The sequence below is a fragment of the Musa acuminata genome, chromosome BXJ2-9 (assembly GCF_036884655.1).
Source record: "Musa acuminata AAA Group cultivar baxijiao chromosome BXJ2-9, Cavendish_Baxijiao_AAA, whole genome shotgun sequence".
NCBI lineage: Eukaryota > Viridiplantae > Streptophyta > Magnoliopsida > Zingiberales > Musaceae > Musa > Musa acuminata.
Window position 1 is genome coordinate 32,215,398 of NC_088346.1, and position 22,899 is coordinate 32,238,296.

At 36.9% G+C, this 22,899-nt stretch overlaps 1 protein-coding gene across 1 annotated transcript; it reads left to right on the top strand.

Moving 5' to 3' along the window:
- Nucleotides 1-7,337: 7,337 nt before the first annotated feature.
- Nucleotides 7,338-20,547, top strand: LOC135623908 (uncharacterized). Its single transcript, XM_065127371.1, has 4 exons — nucleotides 7,338-8,023; nucleotides 18,686-18,827; nucleotides 18,927-19,065; nucleotides 19,979-20,547. The coding sequence occupies exons 1-4, from the start codon at nucleotides 7,684-7,686 to the stop codon at nucleotides 20,309-20,311; spliced, it is 954 nt and encodes a 317-aa protein (XP_064983443.1). The 5' UTR covers nucleotides 7,338-7,683; the 3' UTR covers nucleotides 20,312-20,547.
- The last annotated feature ends 2,352 nt before the right edge of the window (nucleotides 20,548-22,899 follow it).

Consider the following 22,899-nt stretch of genomic DNA (forward strand, 5'->3'; position numbering starts at 1 on the left):
TATTTAAATTAACAAAAGCTCTCTATAGTTTAAAACAAGCCTCAAGGGCTTGGTATGAGAGACTTAGTTCATTTCTTATTGAAAATAATTTCTCTAAATGCAAGGTTGATACTACATTGTTTATCAAAAATTTTAAAAATAATTTTTTTATTATTCAAATTTATGTTAATGATATCATTTTCAGTTCTACGAATGAATCTCTTTGTGAATCATTTGCTAAAAGTAGGAGTCTTGAATTTAAAATGAGATTGATGGGGGAATTAACTTTCTTTTTGGGCTTACAAATCAAACAACTAAGTAATGGTATATTTTTTAGTCAAACAAAATATGCCTTAGATTTACTAAAAAGATTTAATATAGATAGCTCAAAGGTTATCAACACTCCTATGAGCACCTCCACTAAGTTAGAAATTGATGAAAGTAGAGAAAGCTCTGATCAAAAAGCTTATAGGGGGGTATGATAGAAAGTTTATTTTACCTCATCGCAACTAGACCGGATATCATGTTTAGTATAAGACTTTGTGCTAGGTTTCAATCTAATCCTAAGATATCTCATCTTAAAGCAGTTAAGAGAATACTTAGATATCTTAAAGGAACCATAAATCTAGGATTATGGTATCTAAAATCTGAAAACTTTGAGCTAATTGCTTATGCTAATATGGTTTTGCTGGATGTATATTAGATAGAAAAAGTACTTTAGGAACATGTCAATTTTTAGGACACCCACTTGTTTCTTGGACTTCCAAGAAACAAAATTTGGTTGTACTATCTACAACTGAAGCCAAGTACATTGCAGCTAGTGCATGCTGTGCACAAATTGTGTGGATGAAAAACACTTTAGAGAATTATAAGATTAATCTTAAAAATATTCTCATAAAATGTGATAACACAAGTGCAATATGTTTAACAAAGAATCTCATTCAACACTCTAGAACAAAATATATTGACATTAGGCATCACTTTATACCAGATCATGCCACTATTCATGATGTAATCCTAGAGTTTATCGATACAAAACATCAATTAGTAGATATTTTTACAAAGCTTTTAAGTGAAGAACAAATTGATTTTATTAGAAGAGAGTTAGGAATGTTAATATGTCCGAATGCATGAATTTGTTAAATTTTAGACTTTCATAATTCTTTGATCACTCACTTAAATTATGTGCCGATAATTGTTTGATGTGAATCTTACATAATGATAAGGTTGTGTGCTTCAATAACATGTTTACTTTAATATTGGAAATTTTGTGCTTTGATGCTAAAAATTTCGATGATGATGAGTGTGATGCAATATCATGTGTACTTTCATGATCATGATTTCTATTGAATATTGAGAAGTTTTAATCATACATCGAATTCTTAATCTTTGAGTACTACAAAGCACTAATGATTTTGCCTCATGCAAGTAATAATAAAAAGCTATGACAAAATACTTTATAAATGCATGGATTTGATGTATATTTTCTTTCCAGACTATCTTTCACTTAATGTATTTCTTGAATGGAGCTTTCATGAGTCTATGTCATATCAAGTTGATTTTTGATACATAGAAGTCATTGACAAATGCATCTCTCATAGATTTATCACTTGTCAATTTTTAATTGAGAAATGGATTTGATATGATAATTCTTTCACATGAATTATTTTTTAATGAAGGAAGATTTTTTTTTAGATGAACACTCGTAAGGATTTAATTTCACATGAATATCTTGATCCTTGTGAAAAATGAAGCATGATTTAATGACACTCTTTTATCGTTTTTAACTTCATTCAAAGTTGGTTCTCAGTGGTTTTTCCTCCTTACTTTCCTCCTTCATGTGAAGTTTTAATGAAAAATAAAAAGGGAGAAATTGATGGAAGCCATCTCGTTAAATATTTATAACTTTTAATGTGAGAACTTTTGAATGATATCATATCATAAATGCTTGAAATATGATTTATATGAATTTCTTTATAATTTGAAATATGATATGAATTTTTACCACACTTGCATTTATTGTTGAATCGTTCTCCTTTTTGTTGATGACAAAGGGGGAGAAATAATACCAAAATGTGGTAAATTGATGATAAAAGTTTGTAATTTATTGATGATAAACGTATGTAATTTTACACTTGAAAAGTTTGCATGTTAACTTTTCTTCATTATAATAAGATATCTAGAGCTTAACTTGTAATTTTACAAATTGATATCTTGTCATAGAATGAATTATTATCTTTGTCATCTTTCATATTTGAAATATCATACTTAAAAATGGATGTCATGCCTTGACATCATTTTGGAAATGTTAGATCATGATAGGAATCATAATGTGTATATTGATATGTTTAAATGAACTTAACTTATCAATATGTCTCTTGAACTCAAAGGCTTTGAATTCAAGAATGACTTTTCTCAAGTATGGCATATAGATAGGAGGAGTTAAGGTTAACTCCGTCATCAATTATTTATCATCATAAAAAAAAAAAAAGAATATTGAATCTCGGATTTTGATAATGAAGTCAATTGTAATTTGTTTTATCTAATCTATATGTTGAGAAAAGTGTGCATGATTAACTACGATGGCAATAAGACATGAAGCATGTATTGTGTTAGAGTCAAGATCGAGATCATGTTGGGAGTTCGAGAGTTCGTTGGAAGTTCGGACGTTCGTCGGAAGTTCTATGGGAACCAACCAAGAAGTCCAGGAGCTTGCCATAGAAGCTCATAGGAACTCGCCAAGAAGATCATCGTAAAGTCCAGGAGCTTGCTGGGAGTCCGCCGGAGCATTGCCGAGAGTTCGTCGGATGTTCACCAGAAGTACGTCGGAAGCTCGTCGGAAGTGCGATTGACGCACCGAAACATAAATTATAGTAATCATGTCTTAGTTATCATAGTTAGAATGTAAATTAAGTTAGAATTAGGAGGTAATCCCACTAACTTAATTAGGAGCCAACTAGGCCCTAAGATGGGCTGGTTTGGGCCGGATTCAAGGCCCAACCAGAACCTAGAATTTTCGATCGGCGGTGGCACCGCCTGGGAGAATTGATCTCCCAAGAATTCTAGGCGGTAGGTAGTACCGCCCCTGTCAAGCAGTAGTACCGCTGGCAGTTATTGCTGCCGGCGGTGGTACTGCCAGAGCTCGGTCTTCGAGCTCTGTCAAGCGGTAGTACCGCCCAAACTGAGTGGTAGTACCACCCAGTGTCAGATGTCATGCGGTAGTACCGCCCAGTAATGGCGGTGGTACCACTAGGATCCCGGAAATCCAAGATGAGATACTTCTTAGCTCCATTTTTTAAAGTCATTGGGGTCTATAAATACCCCACTCTTTTCTGCATGAAAGGGCATGAAAACTTGATACATTCTTGAGTCTTTGCAGTGTGAAAGAGTTATAAAAGTACTAGAGTTCTTAAGTCTTTGTAGTGTCAAATCATTTTATAACAAAGTACTTCTTCTCCTCATCTTGCATTCACTACACTTACACTCTCTTACGTTTTTAAAGTAATTATCTTTTCGAATCGATTTCCTTCGAACGTATGAAATATTTTTTGAAATTGCATAAGTTTTCATTGCACTAATTCACCCTCCTCTTAGTGTGCTCTTGATCCTAACATATACTATATTTTTATCAAAAATTTTGAAAATAATTTTCTCATTGTTCAAATTTATATTGATGATATTATTTTCGGTTCCATGAATAAATCTCTATGTGAGCCATTTACTAAGAGTATGAGTCTTGAATTTGAAATGAGTTTGATGGGGGAATTAACTTTCTTTTTAGGTTTACAAATCAAATAACTAAGTAATGATATTTTTCTTAGTCAAACAAAATATGCTTTAGATTTACTAAAAAGGTTTAAAATGGATAGCTCAAAGGCTATCAACACTCCTATAAGCACCTCCAATAAGTTAGACATTGATGAAAGTGGAGAGAGCTTTAATCAAAAAAGCTTATAGGAGTATGATAGGAAGTTACTATACCTCACCGCAACTAGACCGGTTGAAAATGGATGTCATGCCTTGACATCATTTTGATAAATACTTGGCATCGTATTTTGAGAATGATAGATCATGATTGGAATCATGATGTGCATGTTGATAAGTTTAATCAACTTATCTTATCAGTTTGTTTCTTAAATTCAAAGGCCTTGAATTCAAGAATATCTTTTCTCAAGTATGGCATATAGATAGGGGGAGTTAAGGTTAACTACATCATCAATTGATTGTCATCATCAAAAAGGGGAAGATTGTTGAATCTCAGATTTTGATGATAAAGTCAATTGTAAATTGTTTGATCTAATCTATATGTTGAGAAAAGTGTGTAAGATTAACTATGATAGCTGTAAGACATAAAGCAGGGTTTATGCCGGAGTCAAGATCGAGATCTCATTGGGAGTTCGAGAGTTCGACGAAAGTCCGGACGTTCGTCGGAAGTTATGCCAAAACCAACCGAGAAGTCCAGGAGCTTGCCAAAGAAGCTCATCGGAACTTGCCAAGAAGATCATCGTAAAGTCCAAGAGCTTGCCAAGAGTCTGCCGGAATATTGCCGAGAGTTCATAGGATGTTCACCGGAAGTATGTCGGAAGCTCGTCGGAAGATCAATTGACGCACCGGAATAAAAAGTGTTGTTATTATATCTTAATTATCATAGTTAGAGCATAAATTAAGTTAGGATTGAGAGGTAATCCCACTAACTTATTTAGGGGCTAACTGGGCCCTTAACAGGGCTGAATTGGGCCAAAATGAGCACCCAATTCAGCCCCTGAATTCTTGACCAGTGGTGGCACCACCTAGAAGGCAGTACCCCTGGATTTCTGGACTGTGGTACTGCTCAAACTGGGTGGTAGTACCACCGACAGCAATGCTGCCAGTGGTGATACCACCCTAGTTCGATAATGGTACCGTCCAATGTCAGATTAGCGGTGGTATTACCACCCAATAACGGTGGTGGTACCGCTAGTACCTTGGATTTCGGAGATGTGATACTTTTTGGCTCCAATTTTGAAGCCATTGGAGCCTATAAAAACCTCATCCTTTTCTGCATGAAAGGGCACAAAAAGTATTGGCTTAATCTTGAATTCTTGAGTCATAAAAGGATTGTAAAAGTTAGAGTTCTCCTCCTTCATCTCTTAGCCTTGTAACCATTCAAGAAAGATGAGTGACACTTGTAAGGGTTATTTCCTAAACCTGAGAAAAGGAGAAGTTGTTGTAAAGAGATGTTCGGCCTTCACCTATTGAAGGAATACCTTTAGTGGACGCCGATGACCTCGTCGAAGGAGGAATCCGAAAGTGGATGTAGGTCACCTTGACCGAACCACTCTAAATTCCAATTTACTTTTCATTTGTGCAATTTATTTTACTACAAACCTTCTTAGTTTTCTCTTGCATTTTTATGAAAGCTTTCAAGTTCAACTTCTCTCCGAAACATATTGAATCGAAAAATATAACTATATAAAATATTAAATAAAACTATATGAAATATGAAATAAAACTATAATATCTTAATACAGCTCTTAGTCCTAACAAAAACCAGTATTCATGATCCTAACAAAAACCATTATTCATGATATATGAAATAAAACTATAATATCTTGAACTAATTCGTTATCATAATTGACCTACAGTCATCCATTTCATAATAAAAAAAACTAGTGAATCGTGAGTTTCATGATCAGAAATTTTTATTAATAATAATTGACCTATTATTAATTTTTATTAATAATAATAAAAATTAAATAATCAGAAAACATAACTTCTAAATCATGGCTCTGGCACCAATATATAAATGATTAAATTCTTGTACAAAGGAAAGCATCTTTAAACTTAATAATTTTTATGAAGTAAAATTTAATTAAAATATCATACACTGATCCATTGGGAAAATCTGAATTTCCTAAAAGACAAATGAAATTGACAGAAATCTGATTTCTCTTCCTTACTTTTTTTTTTTTACTTGAGATACGTTATATATATATATATATATATATATTTTAATCAATGGATGGAGAGAGTATAATTCATAGCGATAGAAAAGATGTATTTTATAAAGATATTAATTCATAATTAATAGACACACTTATTCAAATCAGATTCGTGTTCCTCATTAATCAATAAATTTAAATAATTTATTAAATTATTATTAAATATAATAATAATAATAATAATAATAATAATAATAATAATAATAATAATAATAATAATAATAATAATAATAATAATAATAATAATAATAATAATAAGTGGGTCACATTAATTCCAACAGAGGAGCTTAGCAATTTTTAAACAGTTTTAAATTTGATCTCAAGTTTCACTTGTTTTAGGATTGTGTGAGACGTCCTTATAATTTAAGCCATTTTATCTGTCCATGTAATAACAGCAATGATCAAGAGTTTCACTCACAGTCATGCATACCTCCACGATCCCCATCCCCTTCTCTCCACCACCCTATAGTATAGTAGCCTCCTTTTTTTCCTTTTTTTCTCAGTAAATGTTATCATTTGTGAAATGGAAGGTTCATAAGATAGATAGATAAATAGATGAGGGCTGAAAATATCATGTCAATTCTTGTGATGAGAGAGAGAGCTCTTTCCAAGCTCGCACCACGAGAAAGCCCACTACATTACAACCTTCCTGGCACCGGTGGAGAGATAAAAATTGTCTTGAGAATGCAGATCAAATAACAAATCAAGTGAGAAACCAGATGTAAGAAAATGTATTAACCAAAAATAAACAATTTGTGAGAGCTGAGGGATGCATATAACTTCCATTGTCACTATCATATTTATGTCTAGCTAAGAATCAAGCACAAAGGTCACTCATTAAAGTCTTAAGAAGAAGAGGAAATGGTTAGGTCGTTGGTGATCCCAAGGAGGGCCCATCTCCACAAAAAAAAGTGTTCTGTACGCAATGTCGTTGCGACTGAGGTCCCCCTCATCATACAAGTAGCCGTTAGACACCCACATACATTGTGCGACATCCACTCTCCTTACTTTACAGCACCCACCCCCGGATGCTGCGAACCTCATCCTCATCGTTCTGCCGTCCGGTCAATCAATCAACTTCCTTCACAATTCTTAATGCCAGGATCAGGGTGTACAATTAACTGCAATATTCTATGTAAAACGTGTACGCGCCTAAGACGAAGCTCGGACAAACTTATGTTCGTGTGGGGAACCACATGCTAACCATAGACGCTTATACGTAACGACATGGAACTTACGGGCCAAGCGATTCCCATAACTGATTCACCTGCTACCGACAAGGACGGGTGAACGAAGCCGTCCCCGCACCACAAATGATCATTCTATCCTCCGGTGGCCGGAGAGTGCCCTTCTTCGTTCGCGATGACATAGGTGACGTTTTGACACAGAATAGGGTCTAAGACGGAAAGGTGCTCAAACCGAATCGGGTAGGGTCGGTGCCGGCAACCGGTACGCGAGCATCTGTCAACGGGAAACAGCCGGTCACCTGGCGGACTCTTTTAAATTTCTTCCTTCTCTATCTGCCTTCACTCGTCTCTGTTCACTCGCCGTTGAAGCTTAAACAAGCTTCTAGGGTTGGCAAGATCTGTCCTCTCCTCCCAAATCTTTTCTTACCGAATAGGTTTTCGAGATTATTCTGTATTGGTTTTGGCTCCTTGGGATCGAAACGTCTTGTGGGTAGGTTTTCTGGTGGTTCGTTCGCGGTTCTCTGATCTCCGGTGCGATGGAATCGAGGTCTGAATCGAAGACCAATTCTAATCCTAGACAAGTACGGAGACACAGTGCTGCAAAATCGAGGGTCTCGAGGCCGATGGAGTGCGCAAGGAAGAAGGAGACGTTGCAACTGGATCGGAACGTGTCGGAAGATGGATCAAGCACTTCCGAGTCTTCTTGCGGCCTGTCTGTGTTGAAGGCTGGCAGATTTGAAACCAGGAAGAGACAAAGTAGGGTGAAACCCGTGAAGGTAGTATCTCAAGGTGTCGGTGAGGCGGTGGTGGTGCCACAGTTGCAGTTGGAACGGACGATTGGCAAGAGAAGATGTACTTGGATCACACCCTTCTCTGGTACGTGGTTTCAGCTTTCTTTGTTCATTGCATAATTTTTCATCTAATGAAGAAAATAAATATATAGGAGAATGCTTAATTATAATGTGGTATGAGGATCTTATTTCCTCTGCTTGCCTTCGGACATGGTGAAGTGATACATTGTCATACTGAAACAGAAGTTCAAAATGGTAGGTACTTCAAACGACGAACAAATTAGTCGGTGCAAAATAGTCAAAATGGTTCTTTCTGAAGAAAGTTTCTACGGTCAACACCTTTGGATCTTAGTTATTTCCCATAATCTTAACGTGGTTTTGATGGAAAGCTGTCCTAGATAGGTTAAACATAGGATTGGAGGGTGCTCCCTAAAGAAGTGCATAGGAAGTGAAACTAGCGAGCTATATTATGATAACTACTTCTTCCTATCCAAGAAATTGTTTCTATCCCTGTTGTTGTTTCTTTTCTTTTTTTTCTTTTGTCTTTTGAATTGTGAAAAGTAAGAAACTATCTTGTTCATTTTTGTCAGATTTTAGGATGTTGGAATGTCAGCATTTATGGAAGTCGTGGGACAGGAAATGGTGCTCATTCATATGTTTCTTTCTTCTTGTCCTTTTCTCTAAATTACGTGAAATATTTTATTTACTGATTTTGTGTGGGCCATTTGTTCCCTTAAAGCTCGTGTGGTTGCATCATAGAATAGGCAAATATCAATAATGAATAGACAGACAAGAACATGGCACACTCCAATCTCTGTGACACAACAAATCTCATAAAATTATGCTACAAAGCATGAACAAAACAATTATTACATGTATATTATCTCCATAGCTCATATGAGATGCAAGCATTTAACACAAATTAAACTTATGTAGATGATATAAGTGTCCCACACATATTTAGTACATTAACATAAAGAATTATACATGGTACAGTAAAGCTACTGTATTGCCAAGAGAGCTATAGTTATGATTGTGCCATATAATTATATGTGATATTTAATTGTTATGGCTTAAAAGTAATTTCATTTTTCTCTTTTATGACTATCAGTAATAGATACACATTTGTTCAGATATTACTTTCTCCAAAGTAATTTCTGATATTATTGTTAAGTTTGAAAAAATAACACCTTTTTTGCTCTTACAAGTAATTTTGACAAATTCATTCAAATATTACTTTCTCAAAAATATTTTCTAATTTCTTCCTGATTTCTTGTCTAATGAGTGCTTAAGTTGCTTTGCATATAGATACATCCATAGTGACCATGGAAACTAATTTAATCATTATAAACATTGAAATCCTAACATTTTCGTTGTAAGTACCTTCACTATGCATACATTATTCCAGGCAACCCTTTTAAGCATCTTCAGTATGAAGTATTCCCCAAACTACTTATTTTCAGATATTAATTAATTTTGATTTTTTTTTATTTTTTCATTCATGTAATAATTTTTTTTTTTTATGCAGTCAATTGTTAAGTTGGATGTATTAAGATGTACACATATTCAATATTCTTTATAGCCCCCTTAAGCAATATTTTCTGGCTTCATCTCTGTTGACGCATATCAAAAGGTATCCATATATTGATGTCCCACTAAAACATGACATGAACACATCAAACATTTTGAAGTACCCATGCATTATAGAAAAAAGAAAATCCATAATTCTATTTAGATCCAATCAGAGCCCAATTGTGTTGAATACAAGTATGACTCATGATAGCCTGGTAATTTGGTTATAAAATGATCCACTTAAATTGATGAAAAGAATAATATGTGGGTGCATATGGGAGATGATTGCTAGTCACAACCCAACATAGTACGGATGCTTGAGATAATTTGTGCTTTGAAGAAATGCTACAGACGGGAGTGCATCTTTTGCAGTCAAATACTGTAGAGAGTCTTTAACAGTGGTTCCAGCTATGTTGCAATCAAGGCTAGATCTCTCTGTTGTCTTGCACCAAACGACACAATTATAACAAAGGAAATTTTGGTTCAAAGAAGAGGGTAATAGTTGATATGATTTTATACAGTGGTTTCACACTTGTTGAACTTTTGTCTACTGGTGATTGCATTTTCAGAAGGTATCACCATAATTTTGAACTTTAGAGGTAAACCAATTAGTATGAGATCATGTTAAATTAAATGGTGAAATAATGAGAAGTATGGTTGGTCTTAAATTTTTTATCAATGTCGTTAAATCTAAAAGCCTAGAACAGGAATGGGAATACTTGATCCTATTTTACTTTTGCTTGTAAGGTAGTTTCATACTTGTTGTATCTTTGTCTACTGGTGATTGCATTTTGAGAAATTATCACGAGAATTTTGAACCATAGAGGTAGACCAACTAGTATGTTGAATTAAATAGAGAAACTATGAGAAGTATGACTGGTCTTAAATTTTTTATCAATATCATTGTATCTAAAAGTTAATTATAAATAAGATTGATGGAATATAAAGATAACTAAACTTTTTGTATATGAATAAATACTAACGGGTCATAACACGTAGCGGAATTAAATGGAATCACAATCAAATAGAACACCAAGATATACATGGAAAACCCCTCCAATGTGAATGGTAAAAACCACGGGGCAAACTAGAGATAATCCGCTATGAGAATAATGAATATATAAATCTCAATCTCTTGCCCAAAACCCTAGCAACAATCACAAGAGAATAACTGGGATACAAGGATCATGTCACTGTACATAATATCTAAATTCTCCCCAAGTAATCATAGCAAGAATCTAGATCTAATCTAACCTAGATGATAACACTATTATATGATTGAGAATAGTCTCTCTGTGTTGTCCTTGTTTTTTTCCCTTTTTTTCTCTTATTTTTTCTGTCTTTTTCTTCTTCTCCTTGAATCAAGTTACTGCTGCCAAAAACTACTCGTGGCTGTAGTTTTTTTCTGCACTAAAAATGTAGCCCCCGCACCCCGCAACTTTGATCTAAGGTTAGGATATTGACTGATAAAACTCACTATGGGCTGATAAAACCCACTATGGGCTGAATCTATGGGCTGCCAGCCTAACAACCTCCCCGTTCAGCCCATAAGAGAGGCTGTCCCATGACTCCTCAATGTGAAGCTATGCCGACCAGTTGTCAGCATATCTCTGTTGAATCTCGGATTTTGATTATGAAACTAATTGATTGTGTTTAGATGTTTAACTACATTTTGAGTGATGCAGGCTACTCGATCAGGATTAGACAGTTAACGCAGGAGGAATTGACGTTGCGTCGGAGGAGATCACGTTAGGATATTGGATGGCAGAAGGCTTTGGACGTCGGGCATCGGGCCAAGAGCGGAATTGCGCTAAGGATATCAGGGTTGCGGAGGTCAACCGTCGATTGGGCAACAAGCCACAAGAGAGGACGATGCGCCGAAGAATCGGATGAAGCGCCAACCAATGACATGCCGGGCAATAGAATGTCAATTCGCTTTGTAATAATTGTCTAGATCGGAGTAGAGTTTTGGTTGTATGTGCAGGATTAACTACGATAACGACGAAGACATAAAGCAAAACAAAGTGTCGGAATCAAGCGCGAAGGATTTGTTGTGAGTTCGAGAGTTCGACAAAAGTCCGAAGGTTCGTCGGGAATGCTGCCAGAACTAGCCGAGAATGAGTAGGGAGCTTGCCGAAGGGTTTTTCGGAAGCTCGTCGGAAGGTTCGTTGAAAGTTTGCGGAGCTCGCCGAGAAAGATTGGAGCTTGCCGAAGAAGCTCATTAGAACTCGCCAAGATCAAATCGTGAAGTCTAGGAGCTTGCCGGGAGTCCGTAGAATGGTTTCCGAGAGTTCGTCGGAAGACCGTCGGAAGTTCGTCGGAAGCTCGCCAAAAAAAGTCTTGACTTGCGGACTTTGTAATAGCTTAGAAAATATCTTTAAATTCGTAGTTAGCATATTAATTAGGGTTAGGATTAGGTGTTAGTCCTATAACTCAAGTATGGGCCAATTGGGCCCGAGTTCGGACTGGTTTGGGCCAAGTTTAGAGCCTAACCAGTGAGCTGAAATAGTGTAGGCGATGGCACCGCCTAGAACCCGAGAACCAAGCGATGGCACCGCTGGACTGAGCGGTGGCACCGCCCAGCACCCGAGAGGTCCAGCGGTGGCACCGTCGGACTGGGCGGTGGCACCGCTAGTACACTATCAATGTCAGACACTGACAGGCGGAGGCACCGCCAGCATCGGGAACCAAAGAGAATTCAAATTTTGGAGCCCAAATTTGAATCCTCTTGAGGCCTATAAATACCCCTCAATTCTCAGCTAAGAGAATAACTTTGCCCTTCCCTTTCAAGAGATTTGCTAGTGGAAGGTGGGAGCCTCATCGAAGAGGGCCTCGCAAGTGGATGTAGTTCATTTGACCGAACCACTTTAAAATTGGCATGATCTCTGGTTTGCATTTTCTTATTGCTATTTACATTACTGCAAACCTTCTTATGTGCTTTATTTCCTCATTACCTTTGCTGCACACCTTTACGAACACATATTCAAGTTAAGCTTTTCAAGTTCGATTTTTATCGTATGAAAGATTTGTCGAAACCAACGTTTTAATCCGCTCCACTAATTCACCCCCCCCCCCTCTTAGTGTCTTTCTAATCCTAACAATCTCCTGTCTTTCTTTCGGTAAAGTCTTTGTTAACATGTTTGTTCCATTGTCATTTGTGTGAATTTTCTGAAGTTGCAACTACTTCTCTTCAAGTACATTTCGAATCCAATGGTATATGACATCTATATGCTTTGACTTGGAATGAAAAGTTCGGTTTTTACACAAATGGATAACACTCTGGCTGTCATAATGCACCACATAGTTTTCCTGTTTCAGCCCCAATTCTTGTAAGAATTCTTTCATCCATAACATTTCTTTGCAAACCTCTATAGTAACAATATATTCTGCCTCTGTAGTGAAGAGAGCAATACATCTTTGCAACCTGGATTGCCATGATACAGCTCCCCCTGCAAAAGTAAGTACATAACCTGAAGTGGACTTCCTCGTACCTATATCTCCTGTCATATCTGCATCTATGTAATCTGTCAACACAAGTGGACTTCCTCGTACATAAAGCTCCTTCATAGATATCTAAATATCCACTTCATTACTGCCCAATGCTCTTTACCTGGATTTGCAAGAAATATGCTAGTAACACTCACTGCATATGTGATATCTGGCCTCGTACATACCATTGCATACATTAAACTTCCGACTACTGAAGTATAAGGAACCTTTTGCATTTTTTCCTTCTCCTCATCACTTAATTAACTCTGTTCTGAGTACAACTTGAAGTGACCTGCAAGAAGAGAACCAACTGGCTTTGCATTGCTCATATTGAACCTTTCCAATACCTTCTCGATATATTTCTCCTGTGACAACCAAATCTTCTTAGTTTTTCTATCACGGGAAATCTGTATGCCCAGTATTTGCTTTGCTAGCCCCATGTCCTTCATTGCAAAGGACTCACTTAATTCTTTCTTCAACCTGTCAATTGTAGATATATCTTTCCGAAGAATAAGCATGTCATCAACATAAAGTAAGAGAATAATAAAATTCTCACCAAAACATTTGATGTACACACAATGATCTGAAGCTGTTCTTTTGAATCTATTTTCTGTCATAAATGAATCAAACTTTCTATACCTTTCTATACCACTGTCTTGGAGCTTGTTTTAGCCCATACAAGCTCTTCTTCAACTTGTAGACAAAGTTCTCTTTATCTTTGATTTTGAAGCCTTCTGTTTGCTCCATATAAATTTCCTCCTCCAAATCACCATGAAGGAAAGTTGTCTTCACATCTAACTGCTTAACCTCCAAGTCCTGGCTAGTAGCAATACCAAGAACAACATGAATAGAAGACATTTTAACAACGGGAGAAAAAATCTCTTCAAAGTCAATACATTTCTTTTGACCAAAGTCTTTTACAACTAATCTATTTTTGTACTTTGGTTGAGAACAATATTCTTAAGTTTTCAACCTGAAAACTCATTTGTTCTTCAAGGCCTTTATTCCATTTTGTTGTAGTACCAAATCATAAGTGTGGTTCTTCTGAAGAGCATCCATCTCTTCTTGTGTAGCAACTAACCACTTCTTTTTCTGCTCACTTTCAACTGCTTCCTGGTAACTCTCTGGTTCACCTGCATCAGTAAGCATCACATATTCATTTGTAGAGTATCTTCTGGAAGGTTGACATTATCTAGAATATCTTCTCAATTGAGGTTCTATGGGAAGTTGCTCTCCAACTTCTTGCTCAACATGTCCTACAGGTAGATCAACATTAGGCTCTACATCATCTTCCTGCACATCTCCCTCATCACCCTGATATACTAGAGGGGTAACTAGGTCACAATTTGCTAATCCTTCTACAGAAGTCTTGGCTGGTGCCTTCTTCTTCAAATCTTCAAAGGTTTGATCCTCAAAGAAGACCACGTCTTTGCTCCTAAACACCTTCTGCTTTTTTGAATCCCAAAGCCTATAACCAAACTGATCATGTGAGTAGCCAAGACAAATACATTCTTTAGTCTTACCATCCAGCTTGGACCTCTCATTATCTGGAACATGTGCAAATGCACGATAACCAAACACTCTCAAATGTATGCCTATATGAAATATTTTTCCCTGACCATGCATGCTCTGCAACATCACCATCTAGGGCTGTACATGGTGATAAGTTGATCACATCAACTGCAGTCATCAAAGCCTCATCCCAAAACCTTTTGGGTAGCTTGGCTTGTGAAAGCATACATCTAATCTTTTCCATGATGGTGCGGTTCATCCTCTTTGTAATAGCATTATGTTGTGGTGTATCAGGAACTATCATCTCATGTTGGATACCATGTGACCTGCAATAATTATTAAATAATCTTGTATACTCACCACCATTATTTGATCTTATGCATTTCAATTACCTTTTTGTCTCCCTTTTAACCCTAGCATAAAATTCTTTGAAGACATTAATAACTTAATCTTTGGTCTTCAAAGCATAGGCCTAAACTTTCTTGAAAAATCATCTATAAAAGTGACAAAATAAATTGCACCACTAATACCAAGAATATCAACAAATCCACCAAGAGTTTTTGTCATCAAAGGACCACATACATCTGTATAAACACGGTCTAAGGCATACATTTTTCTAGATAAAGTAGGACTAGCAAATGAAACTCTATGTTGTTTACCAGCCAAATAATCAATACAATGGTTCAAATGTGTACCTTTGAGGTCTGGCAATACCTCTTTCTTGGAAAGAGCTTGTAGCCCCTTTTCGTTCATGTGTCCCAATCGCCTATGCTACAACTCCATGCTGAAGTCTTTCTCTGTAGCATTTAACTGGTCACCACAAGCTTTGGCCTGCAACTTGTATAAGGTATAAATTTCTTTCCACTAGCCACAATAAGAGAACCCTTATTGAGCTTTCATTGCCCTTTGTAAAATCTGCTATCATAATCTTCATCATCTAGTCTTCCAACTGAAATTAAATTCAACCTTAGGTCAACCACATGCCTCACATCCTTAAGCACCAACTTGCAGCTAATGTTGGTCTTTAAATGGGTATCACCCATGCCAATGATATTTGTCATGCCATAGTTACCCATCTTGACAATACCAAAATTTCCAAACCTATATGTAGCAAAAAACTCCCTCCGTGGTGTAACATGATAAGAAGCACATGTGTCAATCACCCAGTCAAGATCCTGACACACACAAGAAAAAATATCATCATAAGGAGACAAAATCAAATAATCACCACCTTGCATTGTAGTTGTGATATTATCCTTTGACTCCGTAGACTCCACTTCTTTTCCTTTTTTCTTGCTTTTCTTAGATTGCTTACATTGGTTCTTGTAATGTCATTTCTCACCACAGTTATAGTAAATAATATCATTTCTTGATCTTGACTTGCTTCTACCCATGCGTGAACTGCTTCTAGACTTTGATCTTCCTTTGTTCTCTGAGATAAGTGTATGTGAATCATTTTGAGATGTTGTTGAGTTCTTTCTTCTCAACTCCTCATTCAACAAACTGCTTGTTACTTGACTCATAGTGACAACACCATCTAGCGCAGAATAACTGAGGGAAACCACCAGTGTCTCCCAACTTTCTAGCAATGAACTGAGAAGTAACAATGTCTGCAACTCATCATCAAGAAATGGTTTCATAGAAGATAACTGGTTAGTGATACTCTACATTTCATTTAAATGCTCAGCAATAGAAGCACCCTCTCTATATTTTAGTTTTACAAGTTTTCTGATCAAGAAAGCTTTGTTGCCAGCTGTTTTTCTTTCATAGAGACTTTCCAACTTTTTCTAAAGAAAATATGCAGAAATTTCAGTAGAAACATGGTGAAAGACACTATCATCAAGCTACTGTCGAATAAACCCAACTATTTTTCGATCTAACCTCTTCCACTCATCATTTGTCATAGTTGTGGGTTTTGCACTATCCCCCTGCAAAGGTCCAAATAAATCTTTGCAATACAAGAGATCTTTCATTCTTGGTTTTCATATCATCCAATTGTTTTCATTCAAACTAATCATGCGAGAAACATTACTGACCTCTATGTTCAAATACAAAATTAAATCACCAAAACCCTGCTCTGATACCAGTTGATGAGATGTAAAGAGAAATAAACTTTTGTATATGAACAAATACTAGCAACCCATAACATGTAGCGGAATTAAATAGAATCACAATCAAATAGAACACTAAGATATACGTGGAAAACCCCTCCAATATGAAGGGTTAAAACCATGGGGTAAACTAAAGATAATTTACTATGAGAATAATGAATATACAAATCTCAATCTTTTTCCCAAAATCCTAGCAACAATCACAAGAAAATAACTGGGATACTAGGATCACGTCACTGTGCACAATATCTAAATTCTCCCTAAGTAATCACAACAAGAATCTTCTGTAGATCTGATCTAACCTGAGATGATAACACTGTTAGATGATTGAGAATAGTCTCTCTGTGTTGTCCTTGTTTTCTTCTCTTTATTTTTTCTGTCTTTTTTTTCTCCTCCTTGAATCAAGTTGCTGTTGCCAAAAACTGCTCGTGGCTACAAATTTTTTTTGCACCAAAAACGCAGCCCCCGCACCCCCCCTTAACTTTGATCTAGGGTTAGGTCAAAGGGGGGTGGATTGTGGGCTGATAAAGCCCACTATAGGCTGAATTTGTAGGCTGCTAGCCCAACAGAGACATGATCTGAATTTATATTCTTAATAGTTTGAATTTTGGAATTGTTTGTAGCTACAACAGCATCCAAGTATTTTGATGAGAGCGGATCCCAGGAATAATTACCTGAAAGTAATTATGTTCTTCAGAATTTAGTTAGGCATAATTCCTTATCATGAGTGAAGATGGCATCAAATGATCAAAATCCATAGGATATATCTATTGAAACCCTTATATATGTAGATGAACAACATAAAAGAGAATATGACTGGTCTTCAATTTTCTATCAATATCATTGCATCTAAAAGCTTAAGTCAACAGATGAGACATGATCTGAATTTATGTTCTTAATAGTTTGAATTTTGGAATTGCTTGTAGCTTCCTCAACATCAAGTATTTTGATGAGAGCGGAACCCAGAAATAATTACCTGAAAGTAATTATGTTCTTCAGAATTTAGTTAGACATAATTCCTTAGCATGAAAGGAGATGGCATCAAATGATCAAAATTCATAGGATATCTATTGAAACCCTTATAGATGAACAACACAAACGAGAATAATGGATTTGTAATGTTTAATTGATTTTTTTCTTTTCTCTTTTTTTTTTCGAAGTGTTGAATATAGTTTAATATGATAAACCACAACATGAACTTAATTATGACAAAGATGATGTTATTCTCTAAAACCACTAAATGAACCTCTTGTGACTGAAATTTTGTATCTCTGTTGTGGTGGTCGTGTCTTTGGATGGGATTATCTCAGAAAGTATGTAGTTCACACCCATGGTACTGATAGAAGTACCAAAATAATCTTGATGCAAGCAAACTGAAATTTTTGTGGTTGCAATTGTATTGAGATGCTACAGATCCATTCTGAAAAAATTCAAGAAGACATCTCTTAGGTGGCTTGTTTGTTTTGCTTTCTCTGTTGAAAATATGTTTTTGAGTTTTCCTAATCTGCAATAGAATCACTAGTTTGAGCCCTGTTATGTGCTTCCTGTCTTAACAGCATTGGTTTCGGCATTGATATCAGTTAATTGCATTTATTTTCTCATCCTTAAGAATTAATTCATAAAAGTTGATAGAAATGAAAACCACATGAACAAACATGATAAATAAGTTATATAAATCATGCAGAGATGAAGCTGAAGCAAATTCTGACTTCCTTGAAAATTATCTGCCAACTTCATACAACTGATATTTCAAATAATCATTTTTACCTAACTGCACATTGATTGGCACTAGTTGGAAACATATAATGCAAAACAAGAATTACCAAAGATAAGCAACATGTAGAAGTAATACTGGGAGTTCTTTTTTATGAGTGATACTTGTTTTCCTAACTGCACACTGATTGGCACTTGTTGGTTGAAAACCAAGGACAAAGTGTGCTACTCTGACCTCAGTCAGTCATTCAGAACCATAAATGTTTATAATGGTCTTACTTGTGTTTCATTTTATTGGAAATACAACTTCTCTTTGATTTGTTATGTTCACTTTTGGGCCTTCCTTCCAGAGCCACTTTATGTTTCTTTTCACGATGAAGAATGGGGACTGCCGGCTTATGACGACCAAAATCTTTTTGAGCTACTTAGTTTATCAGCAGCATTGTCAGAATTCAGCTGGCCAACTATTCTGAACATGAGAGAGAAATTTAGGTTTGCGATTTTCTCTTCTAAACCTTCAGTTGAGACAAATGGAACCTTTGGGATTTTATAAACTTGAGCCTTAAGTTTATCTAACACTGCTTTCATCAGGAAGTTGTTTCATAACTTTGATCCCACCTCTGTTGCTAAATTCACTGAAAAGAAGATACTTTCACTTAAATCCAGTGGTAGTTTGTTATCAGAGCAGAAGATGCGAGCAGTTGTAGAGAATGCAAGACAGATGTTGAAGGTAAAAGATCTTTATCTAGCTTTGAACTTTTAGCACTGTCATAGTTCTTTCCTGATGAAATTTAACCTCCGTTGCTTATTTATAGCTATTATATTAAATAGTAGTGGAAGAATCCTTAAACATTTTACTTTTCACGACAAATGAACATCAACAACACTGATCATTCTAGTTTGTTCATTGTTGTATCTCCGCATACATTGGTCCTGATAAGTTGCAACAGTTTTAATTGAACAGTCAACCAAGTGACGGCATCTTAGCTGGCACTACCTCTCCAAATAAATGAAGTGACCTCCACATATACATGGAAAAGAAGAAGAACAACAAAAACTCATGACCAAGTTTCTTCTTTATGAGAGAGAAAGCATTTCCTGTTTTCAACATGTCTGGCACTGCCACCTCTTGCATTTTAGTAATATAGTTGCATGTAGATTTCCATGCATAACAAGCATAATTTCAGTATTCAACTACCTAACTAGTATCCCTCACCATCTAGCAATGTTTGTCCTCTATGGCACCTCAACATATTGGAAGAACTGTCGACTATAAGATACCTTTTTGGTATTCTGTTTGGTATTATTCAAAAAGTTCCCGAGAAAGTCGTTCAGAATATATGGTAGCTGATAAGTGCAACTTGTTGACTATTTTGCTTGAATTTTGTCTTCTGGGTGGCGATATTATGTGCAACGACTTTGATAGCATATAATGCAAGACGATGATGAGACAAGTGTTTCTGTTATATGTCCATCCTCCATTATCGAATCTTAAGTACAGTTGTGGTATATAATTTTAAGAACACCTTCTTAAATTGCAAAGATATATATTTCAGCTAAATGTGGTAAACATAGTAGGTCAACTAGGTTCCTTCCTGAACTTTGATCTCAATCTACTCATGATGCATGCCTTTTAACTGCAGGTAATTGAGGAATTTGGGTCCTTTAGCAACTATTGTTGGAGCTTTGTCAACCACAAACCAGTTGTCAATGGATTCCGCTATGCCCGTCAAGTGCCCGTCAAGAGTCCCAAAGCTGAGATCATAAGCAAGGACCTGATGCGGCGAGGATTCCATTGTGTTGGTCCAACCATTATATACTCTTTTATGCAAGCAGCAGGAATCGTTAATGATCATCTCTCCAGCTGCTTCAGATTTACAGACTGCAACGGCTCATGCTACAACCAGTTGAACATGAAAGCAGAGGCAACTTCATTGGCCAAAACACTGAATCAATCGTGCACATTGCAGGCTTAAGCAAACAAAGCGTTCGCTTAGCAAAGTTACTTCAGACAGGTAATGTTCCCTATACAGTACTTCAAACACTGATATAAGTTGTGTGGCTCTGTGACAAAAAAAAACAGATGATGTGTGCAGTTTGTAAGTCGTTGTGTGTGTCTCGTAGGATTTATCTTTTCACTGTCATATATGTATTGTATCATGATCACAACAAACTCTTTACCTTTATTTGTCATTGAATTGCAAGAACTTGTTATTACTAGCATCAGGTTGTGTTATCTATTATTGTCCAGTTTATGACAGTTCTTTGACTTGTACTAAATTCAGTTTATGACATTGCCATGAATGTTCAATGCAATGTGGGTCTTCAATTGAATATTTGCAATGTGTAATATATGAGCGCTTAACGAAGGTCGAGTAATAGTAGATACTGTTCATGTAATAGAAGACTAAAAAGAGAGGAAGAGACATCATGATAATAATGATAATATAATAAGTAATAGTTTATATATATATATATATATATATATATATATATATATATATATATTTTATTACAAGTGCAATGTGGCCTTAGGATGCCTTTGAACACGGACCAGGGCCCATTTATGAGCATTTTATTTATTTATATATAACGTGTCTTATAATAAATTGTTAAAGTGTTTTAAAGCTAACTACCACCTTCATCCTCATCCTACGATTCTTTTCCCTAAGCCATCATCTCGGACGACTCTTTTTCCTAAACCATCATCTCTAGAAGTAAAAAAATCATGATGCAAAATAAGCCCACCCTAACTATTCCATAGAAAAAACTCTCCGAGTCATTCCCATGTTCTTTCTGATAAAAGATAAGAGAGGGACATGTTAATGTATTTGTTAGGATCGAGAGCACTAAGAGGGGGGGGGTGAATTAGTGCAGCGGAAATCTTTCAGCGATTAAAAACGAAAGCTGCGTTCGTTCGATAAAAACTATTTTGATGCAAAAGCCGATTATAAGATTACTTATGATTAAGTGCAGTTTATGTCCAAACACAGTTTGCGTCTAAGCACAGTTTACGCAGTTTGCGTCTAAATGCAGTTTGCGTCTAAGCGCAGTTTATGCAGTTTACATCTAAATGCAGTTTGCATCTAAATGCAGTTTGCGTCTAAATGCAGATTGCGTCTAAGCGCAGTTTGCATCTAAGCGCAGTTTGCGTCTAAGCTCAGATTGCGTCTAAGCGCAGTTTGCGTCTAAGCGCAGATTGCGTTTAAGCGCAGTTTGCGTCTAAGCTCAGATTCGGAAAGATCTGAACTCAGACACTCGTTCGTAAAAGCGCAGAAGGCAGTTTGCAGTTATAAATGGAATCAAAACGTAAACGTAAACTGCAAAGAAACTCGTTCGTAAAAGCGCAGAAGACAGTTTGCAGTTATAAATAGAATCAAAACGTAAATGTAAACTGCAATATAAAGATCGTACGAAAACACTGATTTATGTCTGAATGCAGATTCGGAAAGATCAGAACTTAGAAACTTGTTCGTAAAAGCGCAGAGAGCAGTAGCTATGTAGGAGGTTTGCAGTAATGATAAAGTGCTCAAAATAAAAGCAAACCAGAGATTTAGAGTGGTTCGGTTAGTCTTGACCTACTCCACTTTTGGCTTCCTCCACCGACGAGGTCACCGACGTCAACTAGAGGCCTTCCTTCAATAGGCGAAGGCCAACTGCCCTTTTACAGTTTCACTCCTTTTGACGGGCTCAGGAGACAACCCTTACAAAACCTTTCTCTCCTCTCTTTACAACTCAAGACTTGAAGAACAGAAAGATGAGAACTTTTGGACTTTACACAAATTTGAGCTCTTAGAATCATAGAAAAGATCAAGAATTCGATGTAGGTCTGTATCTTTTCAGTGCTGAATGGGTGGGGTATTTATAGGCCCCAACCCAGTTCAAATTTGGAGCTCAAAACGATCAAATCTCGAAATTCCGGGATCAGGCGGTTGCACCTCTTGATTGGAGAGGTTGCACCGCCTGGCAGAGCTCGAAGACTGAGCCTTTGGGCGGTGCCACCTCTGTCAGGGGCGGTTGCACCTTTCTGCCAGAGCTCGAAGACCGAGCTCAGGCGGTTGCACCGCCTGACTGGAGAGGTTGCACCGCCTAGCAGAGCTCGAAACTTGAGCTCTGGCGGTGCTACCTCCTGACATAGGAGGTTGCACCGCCCAGTCTCGCTCGGAGACTTAGCCCTGGGCGGTTGCACCTCTTGGCTAGGGCGGTTGCACCGCCCAGTCTCACTGGGAGACATAGCCTGGGCGGTGCTACCTCCTTGCCTGGGCGGTTGCACCTCCCACAACAACCTGGGTCTGAATGGGTTGAACCATTCGACCCAATTTGAGTTTTTCAGGGGCCCAATTGCCCCAGGATTAAGCTAATGGGATCACCTCCCATTTCTAACTTAATCAAAGTGCTAACTACGATTATTTCCTAAGACATATTCTGCAGCTTGCTTCGGTGCGTCTCGCTTCTTTCGGCGAGTTTCCGGCGAACTTCCGTCGATCATCCGATGAACCCTCGGTGATGCTCCTGCGGACTTCCGGCAAACTCCTGGACTGCGACGATCCACTTGGCAAGTTCC

Bases quoted from the DNA above. Each gene is read 5' to 3' on its own strand.
- LOC135623908 (XM_065127371.1), top strand. From the start codon at position 7,684: ATGGAATCGAGGTCTGAATCGAAGACCAATTCTAATCCTAGACAAGTA. The intron at 8,024-18,685 runs GTACGTGGTTTC...CCTTCCTTCCAG, and splicing joins TTGGATCACACCCTTCTCTG to AGCCACTTTATGTTTCTTTT. The intron at 18,828-18,926 runs GTTTGCGATTTT...TGCTTTCATCAG, and splicing joins AACATGAGAGAGAAATTTAG to GAAGTTGTTTCATAACTTTG.